The 18900-nt window shown below is 67.4% G+C and overlaps 3 protein-coding genes and 1 non-coding gene across 8 annotated transcripts; 3 read left to right on the top strand and 1 right to left on the bottom strand.

Annotated features, from left to right (window-relative positions):
* The first annotated feature begins 577 nt into the window (after positions 1-577).
* On the top strand, positions 578-5767 carry B4GAT1 (beta-1,4-glucuronyltransferase 1). Of its 2 annotated transcripts, XR_472249.3 has the most exons (3): positions 578-4711; positions 4853-5212; positions 5358-5767. XR_472249.3 is itself a non-coding variant. In XM_001379323.4 (2 exons), the coding sequence occupies exons 1-2, from the start codon at positions 3578-3580 to the stop codon at positions 5042-5044; spliced, it is 1326 nt and encodes a 441-aa protein (XP_001379360.2). In that variant the 5' UTR covers positions 578-3577; the 3' UTR covers positions 5045-5767. The 2 variants fall into 2 exon arrangements, 1 of the variants encoding a protein (XP_001379360.2); XM_001379323.4 differs by having other exon boundaries at positions 4853-5767.
* Positions 2713-2794, bottom strand: TRNAS-GCU (transfer RNA serine (anticodon GCU)). The gene has a single exon. It is a non-coding gene; the product is annotated as a tRNA-Ser (tRNA).
* Positions 5768-6336: 569 nt separating the features above from the next.
* On the top strand, positions 6337-12218 carry BRMS1 (BRMS1 transcriptional repressor and anoikis regulator). Of its 2 annotated transcripts, none has more exons than XM_056801296.1 (10): positions 6337-6466; positions 9035-9189; positions 9269-9359; positions 9462-9589; positions 9689-9768; positions 10018-10114; positions 10216-10308; positions 10549-10613; positions 11564-11603; positions 11743-12218. In XM_056801296.1, exons 2-10 carry the CDS (start codon positions 9042-9044, stop codon positions 11865-11867), a joined length of 867 nt encoding a protein of 288 aa, XP_056657274.1. In that variant the 5' UTR covers positions 6337-6466; positions 9035-9041; the 3' UTR covers positions 11868-12218. The 2 variants fall into 2 exon arrangements, with proteins under 2 accessions (XP_056657274.1, XP_056657275.1); XM_056801297.1 differs by lacking the exon at positions 6337-6466 and adding an exon at positions 7799-7944.
* A 718-nt stretch (positions 12219-12936) lies between these two features.
* On the top strand, positions 12937-18127 carry RIN1 (Ras and Rab interactor 1). Of its 3 annotated transcripts, none has more exons than XM_056801295.1 (10): positions 12937-13377; positions 13505-13685; positions 13785-13899; positions 14263-14335; positions 14416-14507; positions 14587-15339; positions 15429-15728; positions 15986-16117; positions 16193-16344; positions 16668-16840. In XM_056801295.1, the coding sequence occupies exons 1-10, from the start codon at positions 13328-13330 to the stop codon at positions 16698-16700; spliced, it is 1881 nt and encodes a 626-aa protein (XP_056657273.1). In that variant the 5' UTR covers positions 12937-13327; the 3' UTR covers positions 16701-16840. The 3 variants fall into 3 exon arrangements, with proteins under 3 accessions (XP_056657273.1, XP_056657272.1, XP_056657271.1); XM_056801294.1 differs by lacking the exon at positions 16668-16840 and adding an exon at positions 17815-18127 and having other exon boundaries at positions 12939-13377; XM_056801293.1 differs by lacking the exon at positions 16668-16840 and adding an exon at positions 17791-18127 and having other exon boundaries at positions 12940-13377.
* Positions 18128-18900: the final 773 nt, after the last annotated feature.

Genomic DNA, 18900 nt, shown 5'->3' on the forward strand with positions numbered 1-18900 from the left:
GCCCCGTGAGACACAGGAGTGAGTGAAGCATGTCGTCATCTCGAAGCCCGGGGACCCACCCAAGAGGCAGCGGCTCCTGCCCTCGGGGAGCTTTCCCTGGAAAGGGGGGAGCCCCGGGGAGGCTGGGATGGACGGTCCCCCAGTGCTCAGTGGCTGGCCTCTTCTTTAGTGGCCTTTCCACAGAGGCTGAACCATAGTCGCTGGGCTGGAAGCAACCTCACTCCCAGGGCTCTTGGACTGTTTCCGTCAGGGTCCGAGAGGGGCCAGGGCGGCGCTGGGGGGCTCTGACTGGCACTTGCCGCCCCCCAGCTCTCCCTCAGGAGGTCTAGCTACTTCCCACACTAGCTGTGTGGCCTTGAGCAAGTCCCTTGAACTCTGAGCTGAAGTTCCTCACCTAGGGGAGGGGATGGCCTCTCTGGACCGCTTCCTGCTGTGGATTTGGACCCTAATCACGAGATCCTGCTCAGATCTTTCTTTGTTAAGGTGGCTGGGCAGGGAGGGGGGGGTTGGGGGGGCGGAAATGACAGAGGTAAGGACTCAAATAGGCAGGCAGCCATCCAATGTGTTGGACTTTTTTTTTTTTAAGAAAACCCTTTTGCACCCCAAAGTCCACCTTCCACCACTTCTGAGCCACAGAAGTCCGGCTGCTCGGTGTCGGGCTGTTGTCCCCACGAGCCACTTCGTGAGGCTTTGTGTGACCCCGAGGAGGGTGGGCCATGCTTCCTGAGCCCCCAAGGCGGAGCCCCTCCCCCTGTGGTGACCGCCGAGGGGCACTGCACACGCCCTGTCTGGCCCGTCTCTCTGCAGAGCCCCCAGACCTCCGGTGGTACGTTCTTGTGGCGACCACGAAGCGTGTTTACACACACTCATACATGCGGCTCTGGTTCGCATCCTTTGACTCCCGGCCGTCTGCCTTTCGGTGAAAGCAGGAGACGGGCTGGACCAAAGGCTGTAGGGATGGAGGAAGTGGGATGGAACCGGGTCCTGGAGCAAAGCAGGCCAGAACCGCAGAGTCCGGGGTGGAGACGGGAAAGGAGGTCCCGAGGCCGCTCAGCCCCGTGGGCCGGGCTTGCCCTTCTCTCCCTCCTCTAGCCAGGCCAATAAGAGGAATCTGGGGACACCGAGAAGAGCAGAGCAGCCACAGCCAAGAGAACGACATGGAAAGACAATGTCAAGGAAGGAGTCCCGGGGGCCGCTGGGTGGTCCAGCGGATAGAACCGGGTCCGAGTCTTTGCTTCCAGGTGGGAAAGGGAGCAGGAGGAAGCCGCCTGGGTGTGGAATGGGGAGAGCTCTGATTTCTGCCGGCTTTCGACTGGGTGACCACCCCAAGCCACTGAGGCAGCCGCTGAGCCTGGAGCCAGAAAGACCCAAGTTCAAATCCAGCTTCAGAGACAGCCTTGATGTATGGCCCTGGGCAAGTCACTTAAGCCCTGTCTGCCTGTTTCTTCATCTGCAGAATGGGGCTAGTAATAGCAATAGGGCCACCCTCCCAGGGTTGCTGTGAGGATCCAAAGAGATATTAATTGCAAAGGGCTTAGCCCAGGGCCCTCGGTCAGCCTCTTCAGAAATGTTAGCCGTTAATTCCATGAGCCTGCTGGGCCTTGGGTTCGAGCCCAGATCAAATTGGACTGGAATGATGGAGGTGGAGGAGTGCTTGGCTCTCAGTCAGGAAGACCCAAGTTGAACTCCTGCCTCATCAGGAGGCCCTGAACAAGTCACTTGACCAGTGCTCGGGGGTGCCTGTTGCCTTGGCTTGACTCAGTTTCCCTCCATGTAAAATGAGGATAGTAACAGCTTCACAGGATTGGAGTCCCACTGAGGTCTGTTAAGGACTTTGGCTCCCTCCCAGCACTGAGTGGGCTTGGCCTTGCCCCTGGCCTGCCTTGGGGATCCGGGAGTTCCCCAGTTCCCCTTCTCTTCCTCAGTTCCTAGGCCAGAATGAGGGGCTGCCCTGAGCTCTGCTTTGGCTTTAGGGGAGACAGACTGCCTTCCTGGAGCCCAGACTGCTCCGACTTTGGGGGGGGGGGGTCACACAATAAGGACTAGGAGCGGGAGTTGAACCCAGGTCCTGGGGCACCAGCTTCTGCTCTTTCCACCCAACAGGTACAGGGCTGCCTTGAGGCTCAATCTATGGACCTGCATTTATTAGGCTCCTACTGTGTGCCAGACCTCTAGGCGAGGAAGCCCCAAACAGAGGCCTCCCGACTCTTTTTTGTTCCCAGGGAGGGGAGTCTGGCGGGAGGGAAGGTCTGTGGAGAAGGATGCGCTCCAGCTGGGTCTGGAGGGCGGTGGTCCTCCGGGGGACTTGGGACTCGGAGCTCCTGCCCTCCCCAGGACCCATCCGCGTTTACTACACTCAAACCCAAAGCAAGTCGCCGCGCGGCCCCGCGAGCCTCGGGGTACAGGCGCGGGCAGGAGAGGCAGGCAAGGGTGCGCGGAGACTCATCAGAGGCAGCCTCGGGAGCGGGGCCTCACTTCTCCAGGCTCAAGACAGATGACGACCCAAAAGGGTGGCGGGATCGGGCTCCGCGGGGCGGCGGAAGGAGACTGCCGGCAGGGGGGCTGCCGGGGAGGTCTCGCTCTTTCCCTTAAAACCCCCGCCGGGGGAGGGGGGCTGCCGGGGAGGTCTCGCTCTTTCCCTTAAAACCCCCGCCGGGGCAGGGGACACCCGGAGGAAAATTACAGCTGCTCCGGGGCGGGCGGAAAAGGGAACGACGAGGATGGGATTCGAACCCACGCGTGCAGAGCACAATGGATTAGCAGTCCATCGCCTTAACCACTCGGCCACCTCGTCCCGCCGCGGGCTCGCTCCTCTCCGCAGCCCCTTGTCCCTGCGCCCGCCGGCAGCCCGCGCTGGGCGAGCCTCCTCCCTGGCCCCAAGCCCTCAGCGACTAGGAAGCGATGCGGGAACTTCGGCCCGGCCCGGGAGGCGTGTGGCAGGGCCAGGTGAAAGCGGGAGGGGGGAGGAGGAGGAGGAAGAGCTCCTCGCCTTCTTCCTGCCCTTCTCGGTCCCCAACCCAGTCCAACCTGCAAGTGAGCGCGGCCTCCCGCGGCCCCCTTCCCAGGAGAATGGTGGCAGCGGGGACCGCCGGGGGCCACGCTGTCACCCTGGGGTGAGGGAGGGCGTGTAAAGGCAGACCGGCACCGGCACCGGCCCGTCCCCCCGCAGGTCCTGGGGTACAGACTGGGTGCGCCCCCCCTTCCGCCCGCTACTTTCTGATTTTTTAACCAGGGGTGGGGAGAGGGGGATCGGGGCGCCCCCCGCCCCCGGTACCCGTGTTGGCCCCGGGGCGCGCGCGCGCACGCATGTACGTGTCCGCAGACCAGCACACGGGCTCTTTTTTCACGGGAGCACCGTGGCGCGGAGGCGCCGCGGCTGCAGTGAGTCCTCCAGCTGGGCAGAGGGCGAGCTCGCGCTCCCTGCCGGCTGCGCAGTGCCGGGGCAGCGACAGCTGCAGGAGCAGCTGCTGGAGGGGCAGGGACAGCGGCATCACCGTCCGCTCGGCTCGGCTCGGCCCCCCGCCGGGCCTCCCTCCCTCCGTTCCTCCGTCCTCCCTCGGTCCCGGGCTGCGCCGCCATGCCGATGCCGGGCGCGGGGGTGGCGGCGTTGGCGGCGGGCGGCGGCGGCGGGCACTCGGCGGCCCGCTGCTCGGCCTACAAGCTGGCGCTGGCGGCGCTGCTGGCTGTGGCACTGCTGCAGTTCGTCTACCTGTCGCTGCTGGCCGGACTGCACGGGCGCGAGCAGCGGCGCCGCTACGGGCAGCTGTTCCCCGGCGGGGCGGCCCTAGGTGCCAGCCTGCAGCGCCGCGCGGCCGAGAGCGCCAAGGAGCAGCTGCGCGCCGTGCTGGCCGCGGGGGGCGCCCTGGATGCCAGCGGCGACTACCGCGTGTACCGGCACGTGCTGGGGGACCCTTCGCGCCGGCCACGCGACGCCGTGCTCCTGGCCACCCACGCCAGCCTCAGCAATCTGGGCCACGTGGGCACTCTGCTGGAGCGCTGGGCCGGCCCGCTGGCCGTGGCAGTGTTCGCAGCGCGGCCCGAAGAGGCGCAGCTGGCCACGGTGCTGACGTACGCGCTGGGCGCCCTCTGCACCGAAGCCGTCCGGGACCGCCTCACCATGCACCTCGTGTGCCCCGCGCGCACCGAGGCTGCCGTGCCGGACCCCCGCGAGCCGGGCGAGTTCGCGCGCATCAGCAGCTGCACGGACGTGTTCACGAGCATGGGCGCCCGCAGCCGCTCGGGCCGCAACTACGCGCTGGCCACCAACGTCTCCTACCCCAACAACCTGCTTCGAAACGTGGCCCGGGAGGGCGCTGGCCACGCCCTCGTCGTGGACGTGGACATGGTGCCCAGCGAGGGGCTCTGGCCCGGCCTGCGGGACCTGCTGGCCCAGGGCGAGGGCAAGGCCGGCCGGGCGCTAGTTGTGCCTGCCTTCGAGATCCGTCAGGGGGTTCGGGTCCCCCGCACCAAGATCGAGCTGATGCGGTTCCTTAAGATGGGCCACGTGCGCCCCTTCTATGCCGAACTGTGCCCCCGATGCCAGGCGCCCACCAACTACACTCGATGGCTCACCCTGCCCCCAGGGGGCCCCCTGCGCCCTGCCTACCGGGTGACCTGGCAGGACCCCTGGGAGCCCTTCTATGTGGCCGGAGGCGCAGTGCCCTCCTTCGATGAGAGGTTTCGCCAGTATGGTTTCAACCGCATCAGCCAGGTGCCCTTCCCTGGGCCCCCTCTGTCAGGGGAGATGTTGGGAAGCCGGGCTTCTGGGGAGGGGAGGGGCCAGAAGGGGGACTAGTAAGAGCTGGGGGGGGCAGGACCCGGGTAACCCTTTCCCCTCCCCCTTCTCTGGCAGGCCTGTGAGCTCCACGTGGCCGGTTTCGAGTTTGAGGTGCTGAATGATGCTTTCCTGGTCCACAAGGGCTTCAAGATGCCGGGGGATTTCCACCCCCAGAAGGAGGCAGAGAATCAACGCAACAAAGTCCTCTTCCGCCAGTTCAAACAGGACTTGAAGATGAAGTACCCGGATTCTCCCAGGCGGTGCTGAGCTGCTGGCCCACCTACCAGGCAGCCTCCGCAGGCAGGGCTGGGGCCTTTGGCTCTTCAGGTTTCCCCCTCAAGCCTGTGGGAGGCACGAGGGGCTAACCCAGTCCTTCACCCTGGGGGTGGGCCTTTTTTAGGTGGGTGATGAGCACTGAGGTGACAAAGCCAAGAGGTAAGATTCCTTGTGGGGGCAGGGACAGGAAGGGGTGAGTGGGGACTTGGGGGGAAGAAATGAGCTTCAGTTCAGGAAGCTTGACTTGCGGGTTCGGAGAGAGCAGCCAAAAGGCCTTCATTCTTCTCCCTTTGCATATCCCTAGGTCCCTGCCCTTTGTCTCCACCACTTACCTTGGGCCACTCTCCTCCCCTCAGCACTAAAACGAGAGTTGGACTAGATGACCAAGGTCCCTTTCACCTCAGAATCTGAGGGTTTAAGGGAAAGAAGGAAGTTGGGAGTCCTGGATGATGGCCCCAGCACTGCCTCGGACTTGCTCTGTGACTTTGGCCAAATCCCTTCCTCTCTCTGAGTCTCAACTGACATGTCTGTAAAAGGAGAGAATTGGACTAGATGACCTGTAAGGTTTGGTACCTGGGACTGGTACAGCCCTGGGAATCAGAATGGGTGGGGAAGGAGCCCCATGGGTGAGAGGAAACCCCCATCCCAAACAGATGCAGAGCCAGGAGTTTTCATTTGGATCATAATATGCCAATAAACCAGTGTTCACGTGGACCAGTGTGCCTCGGTGTTGTTCCCTTCCAGCATGGGTGAACTGTGTGAAGTCACGACAGACCCAAGGTCAAATCACTGGAATAGCTTTGTACAAAACTTGAGGAGCCCATTTTGGAGCCTCAGTTTCCTCATCTGTAAAATGGGCAATAATGGTGTGTGTGGTAATTTTATCTCCCCGGATGGTCGAGAAGCCCAAAGGAGATAATGACTGGATGCTTTTTAACTCTGGGTATGTTTCTTTATTATGTCCCTTTCCCTCTAGGAACCTTGGTTTCCCCCTCGGTACAAAGCGGGGAATACCCTTAGAGGGCGGTGGGAGTGGCAGCTGCTCTCGCTGGTTTTCTGGGACCCGACCCCGGCGGGTCCCGGGGCTGCCTTCAGCCTGTTCTTCCACGGTCTTGGGCCACCACCACAAGTTAAAGGGCCAGGGGGAGCGTCCCCAGTTGCTATGGAAATATGGGGCCGCCTCGGCGTCCCAGAATCCCTCGCGGCCCGGCGCTCCTTGATGACGAACCCGGCAGTAGGTTCCCGCTCGCTCCTCGGGGGGCGGGGTCCAGCGCACTCGGCCCCTCCTCGGGGGGCGGGGCCTGGAGTCCGACTTCCGGGACACGGCCGGCTGCCGGCTGGGTCTGGAGAAGCGTCCATCCCGCCGCTGACTCCCGGAGCCGCCGCTGCCTGAGACGGGACCCCCAGCGAAAGGTTCGTCTTCGGCCTCGGCCCCGGCTCCCCCGCGGGGCGTGTGGTGGTAGCGCCCACCCGGGCGCGTTCAGTGACCCGGGACCAGACCTTTGCGCCGGGCGGGAGGAAGGTGGTTGGGGAAGCCCGGGGCGGGAGGGCACCGGGTGGCGAGCCCCAGCGCCGCGCCCGGGGACCAGTCCTTGGGCCTGTCCGAGAAATGGGCTCCCCTGGCCGGAGGGGCAGTGCACGGGACCCGCTGAGACCCAGGTCCACTTTGGCTCCTGGTTGGGGGGGGCCACCCGACGGCCTGGACGCCTCGGACCCCGCGCCCGGCCTGCCTCTCGCGGGAGGCTGAGCGCTGGGGGTTCCCATTACAAAAGAGGGACGGGGCTGCCTTCAGGGAGCTTGTGGTCTACGGGGAGGCTGGAGGGGGAGGGGCCCAGGCCGAGGAGGAGGAGGAGGGCTGAGCCCCTTCAATCAGACGGACCCCGGGGGAGCCGATGGGCTTTGGGCAGTGCGCAGCTTTCTGGGCCCGGGCTGTGGAGGGGCGGGTGGGGGAGGGGGCGCGGTCTGAGCTGACCATTGCCTCAAGCTAAGCGGGCTCTGGAGTTTGCTGGTCTCCCCCACGGTTCCCGGGGAGAGATAAGGGAGAAAACTACAATCTGCAACATTCTGGCCAGGACGTTTGGGTGGCCTTGGGCAGGAGGTCCGGGCTTTTGGCTTTTGTCCCTGCCTGGCTTCCCATCCTTATCATTTATGTGCAGAAACAGGACGTACCAGCACTGTGTTCAGTTCTGGGTGCTACCATTTATCATGCATAAATAAGCTGGAGAGTATCCAGAGGCCTTGGGTCCATATCCTATAAGGACCACCCCCGGGCAGCTGGGTGGCTCCATGGGTAGAGAGCCAGGCCTGGGAATGGGAGGTCCTGGGTTCAAATCTGCCCTTGTACACCTAGCTGGGTGACCTTGGGCAAGTCCCTAAACCCCCCTTGCCCACCCCTTACTGCTCCTCTGCCTTGGGACCCATACGCAGAATCAATTCTATGCAGGAAGTTAAGGGTTTGAGGGGAAATAAACGGCAGCATCACCAGTCACCGACTAATAAATATCAAGTGGCTTCTGTGTGCCAGGCACTGTGCTAAGCGCTGGGGATACAGACACAAAGGGCAGCCCTGGGGCCCACACGATAAAGCCCACCGTGGAGCTGGTGGAAAACGGGGGAGGTTGTCTTGAGCCCCCTCTTTAAAGGCCCAGGCGGGGCCAGGACTCCGCCGTTCTGCAGCATGAGATGGAGGGAACAAGACACTGGAGGAGAAGCCTGGGGAGGGAGGCTGGGAGAGTGCCTTGCAAGTGCTTTCCAGGTGGGAAACCAGGAGGAGGATCCGCCTTGTTTTGCTTGGCCTGAAAGGGCAGGACCTGGAGCATTAGATGGAATTGTGGAGGATGGAGGGGAAGAGGAACTGTGCCCCACAGAGCTCTCCCTAAGAGCGATGGTCGGTACGTTGTGGTGGGAATGTCTTGGAGGCCCCTGGGGCCTTTCAGCTCAAGTTCTGTGTAGAGAGAGCCGTGGCCTCAGGTACTTCCTAGCTGTGTGACCCTGGGTGAGTCACTTGACGCCCACTGCCCAGCCCTTACGGCTCTTCAGTCTTGGTACCGTACTTGGAACAAGTTCTAAGGCAGAAGGTAAAGGTTTCAAAAAGCCAGGAGTCACGTTCTCTGCGTAATTGTGATCGAGTACCCAAAATGCAGCAGAGGCAGAGGACAGCCATCTCCTTCTCCAGCTCATTTTGCAGATGAGGAAACGGAGGCAAACAGGGTGAAGCAACTTGCCCGGGTCACCCAGCTATTTGGGTATCACGGCTGAGTTTGTGTCTTCCCCACGGGCCCTGGCGCTCCGTTTGCTGAGCCCCCCACCTTCTGTGGGCCATTCAGGGCACGGAATGACTTGCCCCGCGTCCTGCTGACGAACCAACAGTGGAGCCAGGCCGGGCTTTGGGCAAGGCGGCGGGTGAGCAGCCAGCTGCTAAGGACCCTGGCTGAGTCACTTCACCCCTGCCACGCGGGGACGCCGCGGAGCGCCGCTCATGGAGGGCCGTGGCTGGGGGAGGGTCGCGCCTTCCTGTCACTCCCCCAGCGCAGCCTGGAGACCTCCGGCCCAGGCCCCCTCCCGCCCTGGCCAGGCTCTCCCCCACCCCTAACCGGGCTGCTCGCTTCGGCCACCCAGTAAGTGCTTTGTCCGCATTGGATGTTGGCTTCCTCCCTCAGCCTTCCTGCTCTTCCTGGAGAGACCCCGCGGGCAGCCGGGCACGCCGTGGGGGGCCTCAGCCAGGCACAAGTGGGGAACCGGACGGGCTCCCGAATTCTTTCTTCTCCCCAGAGTTCCGGAACTCTTGTCAGAACTGCAAATCGGGGCCTCCGCAGCGTCCTGCCCCTCCCAGCCCGGACCTCTCTGAGGGGCCGCTCGGCCGGCCTCCAGGGTCTTCCCGGTGTGGTTTGGGGGGTCGGATCTGCGAGCCCCAGATGGGGAAAGTCCTTCCAGCAGCCCCTCCCGCCCCCCAGGACGGCTAACCGCTCTCTCTCTCCTCAGAGCCGCCATGCCTCTGGGGAAGGAAGGCCGGGACGCGGAGGGGGAGGGGGACGGCGGGGACCCCGACTCGGCCCCCGAGATGAACGGGCTGGAGGAGGAGGGCAGCGAAGACGAGCAGACGGGCAGCCAGACGGAGTCGGACGGCGAGAGCTCCGGTAAGGCCGCGGCGCCCCTCCGCCCCCGCCCTTCTCCCGGACGGCCCCCGGGACCCCCTGACCGGCCCTCTGCCCGCAGAGATGGACGACGAGGACTGTGAGCGCCGCCGGGTCGAGTGCCTCGATGAGATGTCGGACCTGGAGAAGCAGTTCTCGGAGCTCAAGGAGAAGTGAGTGGGGGGCCGCGGGGAGCCGGCCGCGCGCTTTCGGGGGCCCCGTCTCCGCTCGCGCCTCGGCCGGCGGGTCGGGCACATCTCGGACTTCCTCTCTAGGCTGTTCAAGGAGCGCCTAAGCCAGGTGCGGCTGCGGCTAGAGGAGGTCGGGGCCGAGCGGGCCCCCGAGTACACGGAGCCCCTCGGGGGGCTGCAGCGGAGCCTCAAGATCCGCATCCAGGTGGCCGGTGAGTCCCCGCCCCGGGCCCCCGCGGCGCCCTCCGCTCCCCCTTTCCTTGGGTCGTGCGGCGCGCGCTGCGGGGGTCAGCGGCCTCTCCCTCCCCCAGGCATCTACAAGGGCTTCTGTCTGGACGTGATCCGGAACAAGTACGAGTGCGAGCTGCAGGGAGCCCGGCAGCACCTGGAGGTGAGCGGGGGGGGGGGGGGGGGGGGGTTGGGGGGGAGGCCCGAGGCCCAGGGCAGCCTGGAGGGAAGGAGGGAGGCCGGAGGGAGGGAGGGCAGAGGCCCAGGGCAGCCCGGAGGGAAGGAGGGAGGCCGGGGGGGGGGGAGGGAGGGAGGTCAGAGGGAGTGGGGAGCCCAGCAGCACCTGGAGGTGAGCCAAGGGAGCCCTGGGGGGGGGGGGGGGGATGCAGCCTGAGCAGTGCCTCCTTTTCAGAGCGAGCGGCTGCTGCTGTATGACGCCCTCCAGGGGGAGCTCCAAGAGCGTATTCAGCGGCTGGAGGAGGACCGCCAGAGTGTGGACATCAACTCTGGTGAGCCCCGGTCCTCTGCGGGGGGAGCCGTGGACTCCGGGGGGGCCGACCGGGTTGGGGAGCCCCGCCGGCGGCCTGCTCACCCCGCCTCTCTGCTGCAGAATGGTGGGATGACAAGCTGCACCCCAAAGGGAACTCGAAGTCCTGGGAGTCCTTGCAGACGGGCAAGAGGAAGAAGGCGCCGCTCGTCTCTGGTATCCTTGTGCGGGGGCCCCGGGTGCAAGACACCAGCTGCCCAGGGGAGGGCAGCCAGCCATGCGGCCTTGTACGGGCCCCGTCATGGCCGGGCCAGGCTGGGCTCGGTGGCCTCCCTTGGAACGGGAGGGGGGAGGGGCGGGGGGGCTGCCTCGAGCCTTCCTGCCTCTGTCTCTGCACCGGGCCTGGCATTGCTGGAGGCGTTTCCACCCTTTGCTTCCTTGACGCGGCCCTTCCAGGCCCTTATATCGTCTACATGCTGGAGGACGTGGACATTCTGGAGGACTGGGCGGCCATCAAGAAGGTAAGGCCGGAGGGGGGCTGGCCTAGCAGGGAGCCTGGATGTGGGAGCGGCGGCGGCGGCCAGGACACGGGCCGGGGGAAGCCAGTCAGAGCCGCAGCACAGAGCCAGGCAGGGGGATGGCTGGGACGCTGGCCTCGCTGGAACAGGAACACGAGGCTCAGGAAGGGCTTTGAATGCCGCGTGGAAGATTCTGGGCTTGTGGCAGGAGAGGCAGCCCTGGAGGGTGCCCAGGAGCTCTCGGGAAGCTCAGGGTGGAGCCTGGTCTGGAGTGGGGAGACTGGCGGGGCGGCCTGAGTGCAGTAGAGGGTGGTGAGGGCCGGCCCCGGGGTCGGGGCTGTGGGAGGAGAGATGGTGAGGGGGCGAGAGTGGGGGTGGGGCAGCACGTGGCGTCGAGCCCCAGAGGGAGGTCAGGGCGGGTGAAGTCTGAGCGGCACCCGCAGGGGGATCCCCGAAGCCGTGGGAACAGGGAGCTCAACGGACCGTGCTTGAGGTTAAAGCAGGAACCAGGAAAGACTTGGAGGAGCCGCCCAGTCGTTCCAGTGTGAATAGGAGGGATGGCAGCGGGGGGTCCTTAGGGGGCCCCTCAACGCCTGGGGTGTCCAGTAGAACTGGGCCACCAAAGGGTCCTGCTACGGAAGGGGGGGAAGGGGGCAGCGGTCAGCGCTGGGCCAGCCAGGACCGAGGGACAGAAGCTTTGGCCCCGGGAGGGCTCACGGTCAGGGGAAGAGATCCCGGCCGGTGACGTGCTGCTGGGCACTGGCCTGGCCCGGGGATGAGAAGCTGCTGCTTGGGCCGGGCTCGGCGTGACCCTTCCCGGCCAGTCCCCTCCCCAGGGCTGAGGCAGGCCCAGGGAAGGGAGGGATGCCGGGCACTGGAGTGTCCTGGGCGGAGCCTGAATCTGGGATGGGGCCAGGTGGGCCAGGCTGCAGGCCCTTCTCCTCTCTTCCCAGGCTAAGGTTGCTGTGTCCCCGCAGAAGAGGAAAGCAGACGGTAAGAGCAGAGGTGGACACCGGCCGGCCGGTGTTGGGGGGCCGGGGCGTGGTTGGGGGGCCAGGGGCGTGGTTGGGGGGCCGGGGCGTGGTTGGGGGCAGCCCTCTGGGCGGGGCTGAGCCGCCTCCCTCTCCTGCAGAAGGCCCACCGTCTCCTCTGAGGAGCCCTCCGGCGTGGGGCAGCAGCCACCCTCCCCTCAAGGGCACCCGCCCGGCAGCCCAGGTAGGCCTGGCCACCCCCGACCTCCTGTCTTCTAGCCCCTGAAGGGCCCACAAGCTGCGCACAAGGCCCGCCCGGACGCCCGGGGCTCCTGGACCGGCTCCTGGGACCTCGCGCCGCCCCGTGACTCCTCGGCCTCCACACTGCCACCCTTTTGCCTCTTCCCAGCTGGGATGCCAGCAGCTCCGGGCACGGGCTCGGCCCGGCCTCGGGGGACTCTGACTCTTCCCTGCCCGGCCGGCCGGGGGAGGCGAGGCCTTTGAGCCAGGCCGGCTCTGCTCTCCTTTACAAGTTCTTGAAGCGACGTTTCTATTTTTGGATTCTGAACGGAGAAGCCCCTTTCCGCGGTCCTGGGGATTCGAATCATGTACCAGAATTAAAGTTTGCTAATTAAAAGGCCGTGTCGTGGGCCTGCCTCCTCGCGCCGGGGTGGGGGACACTTGGGGACGCCCATGCTGATGCCCGCGGAAGGGGCGCCTCGCAGCCTCGGCCCTGTCAGCTCGTGCTCCTTCCTCCTTGGGATGCTGGACTTGGGGGGGGCCTGGGAAGCCACCAGGGCGGGCAGGAGCCTGACAGCCCAGTGGACCGAGCACTGGGCCCGCTATTTGGCTTCTCCCTGCCTCCGTTTCTCCAGCTGTAAATGGGAATGAGAGTTCCTGTTTCCCTGGTTGGGAAGGCTCAGAAGGAATTTGTAGAGCCTTGTAGAGCCCTTGGCCCGGTGCCAGGCACACAGCTGGTGCTTAATAAGTGCCCGGGGTCACGTTCTCCCCCCTCCACCGACCCCAACATGCAGGGACTGCCCCACGTGATCCTTTGAGAGGCCCCGGCAGGGAGGCAGGGCAGCTTTGGAATGTGCCGCCTCGAGCTCCGTGTGCCAACCTGCCCCATGCCAGCGGGCTGGGTTTGTGGGGAAAGGAGGAGCCAAGGGAGAAGGCAGAGGGAGCCCTGCCCCCGTGACCTCCCAACCGGGCTTCCCATCCCCCCCATAACTGCTGGTGCCACCCCCAGAAAAAGGGGGTGGTTACCATGGCAACGACGTGGGGGAGATGGCAGCATCCTCGTCATGGCAACCCAAGAGCCACGCCGAGATGCTGGGGGAAGCCGGGCTGGGGGGGGGGGGGGGCGGCGCTCTCGCAAGGTGGAGGGAGGCTGCGCCAAGGACGGGCACGATGGTGCCCAGGCTGAGTCACCAGGCCCTATGTGGGCCCCTGGCACATGCCCAACTTCACCCATCAGTGCCAGCAGAGCCGGATGAGGCTCAGAGCCAAGCGGAGATGCCGGGGGTCCCCGGGGTCCTGGGAGTGGTAAGCGGGCGGTGGCGCCCGAGGGAGCCTGGGCAGCAGGCACCCAGGGGGCCCAGGAGGGTGCTGCGGGCAGAGAAGAGTTAATGGCTTGGGCTGTGCCAGGGCTGAGCTCCCTTCAGGAAGTGTTACTCACCGGGAATGTGACGGCGCCTTCGCTCGGGGCCTCATTCTGGCTCTCGGGGGAGGGAAGTGGCGCCAGCCATGGAGCTCTCCAGCCTCCAGGCCCCCGCTGGGGCCAGCGCTGCCTCCAGGTACTGGGGGGGCCGGAGAGATGGGGCGGGGAGGGAAACTGAGGCAAAGGACACGTGTGGGGAGAGGAGGAGGGAAAGAGGGCGTCCGGCAGGGTTCTCGGACCTGATACTCGTCTCCTCTCGGCAGCCTGACCCGAGACCCCGTCTACGACGTCCCCGAGGCGGGGGGAGAGCAGGCTGGCCAGCTCCAGGGTCCGGGGCTCACGGTCAGCCTGCGGGAGCGGCTGCTGCTCACCCAGCCCGTGTGGCTTCAGCTCCGTGCCAACGCTGCGGCTGCCCTGCACGTGCTCCAGAGGGAGCCCCCCGGGGTGAGGAGCAGCTGGGCAGCGGGGCGGGGCGGGGAGGGGGGAGGGGGTGCGGGAGGACGGGCGCCCCTTCCCCAGCCTCTGAGCCTCCCCCACCCCCAGACGTTCCTGGTACGCAAGTCCAACACCCGGCAGTGCAAGGCCCTGTGCGTCCGGCTCCCAGAGGCCTCCGGGGCCTCCTTCGTCTCCAGCCATGACATTCGGGAGACCCCTGAGGGTGAGGGGGGGCAGGGAGCCTGGGGGGGACTATGGAGCCTGAGAGAGGTATTGGGGGGGCTCAGGGAGCCCGAGATGGGGGGGAGCTCAGGGACTGTGGGGGGCCGAGGAGTCTGAGGGGGGCTAGGGGAGTGGGGGGGCTCCAGGAGCCAGGGAGGAATGGAGGGGTGTCTGAAGAGGGCTTGGGGGGCGGGGGGGTGTCTGAAGAGGGCTTGGGGGGCGGGGGGTGTCTGAAGAGGGCTCCAGGAGCGGGGGAGGGGGAGCGGGGGGGGGGTCTCTAGGAGCCGGGGATTGGCAGGAAGGGAAGAGGCTGCTTCTTCCCAGAACGCATCCCTCCCTCCCTCCCTCCCTCCCTCGGTGGCAGCCGTCTCCCTGGAGGGTTCTGAGCTCTCCTTCCCGGACCTGATCCAGCTCATCTCCAGCTACTGTCACCGCCGGTGAGTGCCCTCTCCCCAGCCCACCCCGGGGGGCCGGCCCGGCTCCCCTGGGCCCCACTTAGGCTTCCTCTGCCGTCCAGGGACGTCCTGCTGCTCCCTCTCCAGCTGCCCAGAGCCATCCGCAGAGCCGGCAGCCGCAAGGAGCTGGAGGCCATCTCGCACCTGGGCATGGGTACGTGGTGCCACCCGCCCCTCTGCCCGGGCCCTGGCACTGCGCTGGCCGCAGCTCCTGACTCCCGTCTCTCCCCCAGAGTTCTGGAGCTCCTCCCTGAACAGCCAGGCCCGTTGGGCCTCCGCGGAGGCGCCTGCGCTCCCCCGCCTGAAGCCGCGGGCCCCCGAGGAGCTGGACCAGGGCAGCGGGGGCGCCCTGTGCTTCTTCAACCCCCTCTTTCCCGGGGATCTGGGCCCCGCCAAGCGGGAGAAATTCAAGAGAAGCTTCAAGGTCCGGGTGTCCACTGAGACCTCCGGCCCACTGTCCCCCCCGGCTGTGCCCCCGCCCCCTGTGCCGCTGCCCCCTGGGGGTCCCCCCGGCCCCCCCCAAGCCAGGCCCCCTCCCAGGCCACTGAGGAGGGAGAGCTCTGGGGGGTACCGGGTGCCCGGGGGGGCCGGCCCGGGCCCAGGCCCGCCTCCTCTCCCCTCTCTGCCCTCCCTCCGGGACGTGGACAGCGGCTCCCCCAGCAGCTCCGAGGAGGAGGGGGGGGCCCGGCCCGGGAGCCCCGCCTCGTCCCCCCCCCGCCGGGGCCGGCGCCGGCGGGTGCTCCGATCCGTGAGCGACGCCTTCTGCTCCCTGCTGGCCCCCGAGAGGCAGGTGGCCCGGGCCGTGGCGGAGATGGCCCGAGACCGGCGGACGGCCCCCGGGCGGCTGGTGCAGGACCTGCTGACCCGGGTGCGGGCCGGCCCGGAGCCCCAGGAGCTGCCGACGGTGCGGGAGGGGCTGAGCCGGGCCCGGGCCGTGCTGGTGGCCGAGCTGGCCCGAGACAAGCTCTTACCCGCGGAGCAGCTGGGTGAGGGTCTCCCCGGGCGCAGGGGCGGCGGGCGGCCTCTCCGGGTCCGCGCTGAGCCCCGGCCCGGCCTCGGCCGCTTCTCCCCGCAGAGGCCGCCGTCGAGAAGAGTCTGCAGCGCTGCGTGCTGAAGCCGCTCCGGCCGCTGCTGCTGGCCCGCCTGCGGCTCCGGCTGGCCCGGGACGGCTCGTGGGGGCGGCTGGCCGAGGGCCTGCGGCGGGCCAGGGCGGGGGGCCCGGAGGTCTGGGGGGGCCGCCTGCCCCCCCCCGCCGAGCTGGAGCGCGTCCGGCAGAAGCTGCTGAAGCTCCTCCGCGGCTACTCGCCCACCGCCAAGGCCACCCGCCTCCTGCAGGCCTGCAAGCTGCTGGCCGAGGCCCTGCGGAGCTGGGCAGGTGCGGGCCGGGCGCCGGGGGGCTCCGGGGGCTCCCCGACTCCCTCTGCCAGCCCAGGCCGGTCGGGTTCCCGTCTGGCCGCAGAGCCGACTAGCCGGGCGCCCCCGGACCCCCGCCAGCCCGTCCGCCTCGAGCAGGGCCTCTCCCGGGTCTCCCCGTCCCTCCCTGGCCGGCCCCAGGGAGACCTCACAATCCAGGCGGGGGCAGGGCCGGGGGTCACCCAGGGGGCCTCACGAGGGCTTCCGCCTCCTCCACAGGGGACGCCGCGGGGGCCGACGAGTTCCTGCCCCTGCTGAGCGCCGTCCTGGCCCAGTGCGACCTCCCGGACCTGCTGCCCGAGACCGAGTACTTGGCCGAACTGCTGGACCCCAGCCTGCTCACGGGGGAGGGTGAGCGCCCCGCCCCGCCCCCGGCCCCCCCCCCCCGCCTGCCCCTCCCCCTCACCTAGACCTTCTCGCCCTCAGCCGGCTACTGTCTGACCAGCCTGGCCGCCGGCCTGGCCCTGCTGGGGGACCTGAGCCAGGCCGGGCCGCCCCCCCGCAGTCCGTCGCAGGAGCTCCGGCGAGCCCTCAGCCTCTGGGAACAGCGACGGCTCCCCCCGACCCGGGGCTGCCAGGTACCCCCAAAGGGCGGCCAAGCTGCGTGGTCAGAGCGGGCCCAGCTAGGCCGGGAGGACGTCACGGGGTGGGTCCCACGTCCAGCCTTGGCCTCCGCAGATCTGGGTTGAATCCCCACTCGCTTAGTGACCCTGGGCGAGTCCTCTGCCTCTCTGGGCCTCAGTTTACCCTCTGTCAATGGGAATAACAACCCTTGCTTCCTGGTTGTGAGGAACTCCTAAAGGGTCCCAGCCACAGGAGCTCCCAGTTCAGCCCAGGCCCGGGGAGGAGGGAGCCTCTCCAGCCCGGCCCCAGCTTCGGGGGCCCCTCTTGTGCTCCCCAGACCCTCGGCTGCTTTCCTCAGTCCCCCACCTGAAGACTCGGCCACTTCTCTCCCCTTCCTCCTCTGCTCCTGGAGCCAAACAGCTGCTTTACAAAGGAAGAGGCTCGAGGGAGGGAGGAACCAGCCACGCTGGGCCTCGTGATGCCCTCCCGCCTGGGCGCCCCCTCCCACCCGGACCCTTTGCTCCTGGCCAGCCCCCATGCCTGGCACACCCTCCTCCTTTCTGCCTCCTGGCATGCCCAGGCTCGCTCCAGCCCCAGCTCAGCATTCCCTCTCCTCAATGACCGAGCTGGCATATTGATCCAGGGGCACAGGGCATTCCCAGGGGCACAGGGCATCTCCCAGGGGCACAGAGCATCCCCAGGGGCACAGGGCATTCCCAGGGGCACAGAGCATCTCCCAGGGGCACAGAGCATCTCCCAGGGGCACAGGGCATCCCCAGGGGCACAGGGCATCTCCCAGGGGCACAGAGCATCCCCAGGGGCACAGGGCATCTCCCAGGGGCACAGGGCATCCCCAGGGGCACAGGGCATCTCCCAGGGGCACAGGGCATCCCCAGGGGCACAGGGCATCTCCCAGGGGCACAGGGCATCCCCAGGGGCACAGGGCATCCCCAGGGGCACAGGGCATCCCCAGGGGCACAGGGCATCTCCCAGGGGCACAGGGCATCCCCAGGGGCACAGGGCATCTCCCAGGGGCACAGGGCATCCCCAGGGGCACAGGGCATCTCCCAGGGGCACAGGGCATCCCCAGGGGCACAGGGCATCTCCCGGAGGCTTCCCCAGGGAAGCAAAGGGAGTCCTTCCGTGCTGGTAGGCGTGGGGCCTGGGCAGGGGCAGGGCTGGTGGGGAGGGCTGGGCCCCGGCAGGGCCTCTTCCTGGCATCCCAAGCACGGCCATCGCTGCCCCCCAGGGTGGCCCTCTGAGGCAGGTGAGCCGAGGACGATTATCCCCATTTTCCAGGTTAGCCCACTGAGGCCCAGAAAGCCTCCGGCCCGGCGGCTCCTGCAGCCCAGAGTCGTCCCTGTTGGGTCGTCCTTTCGGGTCCTCCCGGCGAGCCTCCCAGGGCCGGCCGGTCCTCCCGGCGGGGCTCTGACTAACGGCCGGTCCTTCCCCCTGACCAGCACCTCCTCCGGGTGGCTTTCCAGGACCCCGTCCACGGCTGCACCTCCAAGACGCTGGCGCTGCCCCCCGGCTCCTCGGCCGCCTCCCTGGCCCGGCTCTGTGCCGCCAAGTTCCGGGTGGCGAAGCCCGAAGCCTTCGGCCTCTTCCTGCACGGCGAGGACGGCTCCCGCCTCCTGGCGCCCGACGCCCGGCCCCTCGGCCTCGGCCCCGGCTACCTGCTCTACGGGCCGCTGGGGGGAGCCCCCGAGGCCGAGCTGGGAGGCGGCGCTGAGGGGCCCCTCCCGTCCCAGCCCCCCTCGGCGCCCCCAGAGACCCAATAAAAACGTTTGCAAGCTCGACCCGTGTGTGCGGCGAAGGGGGGCGGCGTGGGGTGGGCGGCCCCCCCCAGGCACTCGCTGCCCTCCTCCCTCCGGGGGCTTGGCGGGAAGGGAAGGGAGCCGTCCAGAGGGCCGGAGGGCCCCGAGACCCTCTCAGCCAGGGTCTGGCTCAGCCCAGCTTCCGGCCAGCCGTCCTGGGGAGGAAGGGCCAAAGACCCCCGCCGGGCCCGGCCTGAAACGACCCCCAGGAAGTGCTGCCGGAGCGGGGGTCAGCGGGGGCGGGAAAGTCCTGGGTTCAAATCCAGCGGCTCACGCTGAGTCTGCGTGGGGCTCCCGAACTCAGTTTCCTGCTCCGTAAAGCGAAGCTGCTGACGAGGAATGAACACTGAAACGCACCCATTCATTCCCTCGAGAAAGCTCACGGAAAGTGCCAGGATTGGCCCCCTTGAACAGGGGGAGAAACCGAGGCCGAGTCCGGGCCGGGAACATCCCCTGGAGGAGCCCCAAACCTGGCGGCCTCTCTCGGACTCTCCCCCGTCGGCCAGCAGGGGGCGCGCCTGCTCCGTCCGTCGGCCCGGCACCCCCCGCGGAATCCCAGGAGCCTCCGGGAAGGGGGAGCCGGCCGGACCTCGAGTCCTCCTTCCCCAGCTCTGACCCTTCCCCCTGCCGCCGGCACTTCCTCCTTTCTCACGTCCTGGCCTGGGAACTGCTGGGGCGGCCGCGTCTATTCCCGGGGGAGAGCCCTGCGGCGCCCCCCTCGCTCCCTGGGGAGCAGCCCCTCCCCCTCGGGTG

The sequence above is a fragment of the Monodelphis domestica genome, chromosome 6, assembly GCF_027887165.1.
Source record: "Monodelphis domestica isolate mMonDom1 chromosome 6, mMonDom1.pri, whole genome shotgun sequence".
Lineage (NCBI taxonomy): Eukaryota > Metazoa > Chordata > Mammalia > Didelphimorphia > Didelphidae > Monodelphis > Monodelphis domestica.

What these genes read in the sequence shown, in the direction of transcription:
- B4GAT1 (XM_001379323.4), top strand. Translation starts at nt 3,578, where the DNA reads ATGCCGATGCCGGGCGCGGGGGTGGCGGCGTTGGCGGCGGGCGGCGGC. An exon ending in GTTTCAACCGCATCAGCCAG is followed by an intron (nt 4,712 to 4,852) that starts GTGCCCTTCCCT and finishes CTTCTCTGGCAG; the next exon opens with GCCTGTGAGCTCCACGTGGC.
- BRMS1 (XM_056801296.1), top strand. Translation starts at nt 9,042, where the DNA reads ATGCCTCTGGGGAAGGAAGGCCGGGACGCGGAGGGGGAGGGGGACGGC. An exon ending in GTCGGACGGCGAGAGCTCCG is followed by an intron (nt 9,190 to 9,268) that starts GTAAGGCCGCGG and finishes CTCTGCCCGCAG; the next exon opens with AGATGGACGACGAGGACTGT. An exon ending in GATCCGCATCCAGGTGGCCG is followed by an intron (nt 9,590 to 9,688) that starts GTGAGTCCCCGC and finishes TCCCTCCCCCAG; the next exon opens with GCATCTACAAGGGCTTCTGT.
- RIN1 (XM_056801293.1), top strand. Translation starts at nt 13,328, where the DNA reads ATGGAGCTCTCCAGCCTCCAGGCCCCCGCTGGGGCCAGCGCTGCCTCC. An exon ending in CATCTCGCACCTGGGCATGG is followed by an intron (nt 14,508 to 14,586) that starts GTACGTGGTGCC and finishes TCTCTCCCCCAG; the next exon opens with AGTTCTGGAGCTCCTCCCTG. An exon ending in CAGCCTGCTCACGGGGGAGG is followed by an intron (nt 16,118 to 16,192) that starts GTGAGCGCCCCG and finishes TCTCGCCCTCAG; the next exon opens with CCGGCTACTGTCTGACCAGC.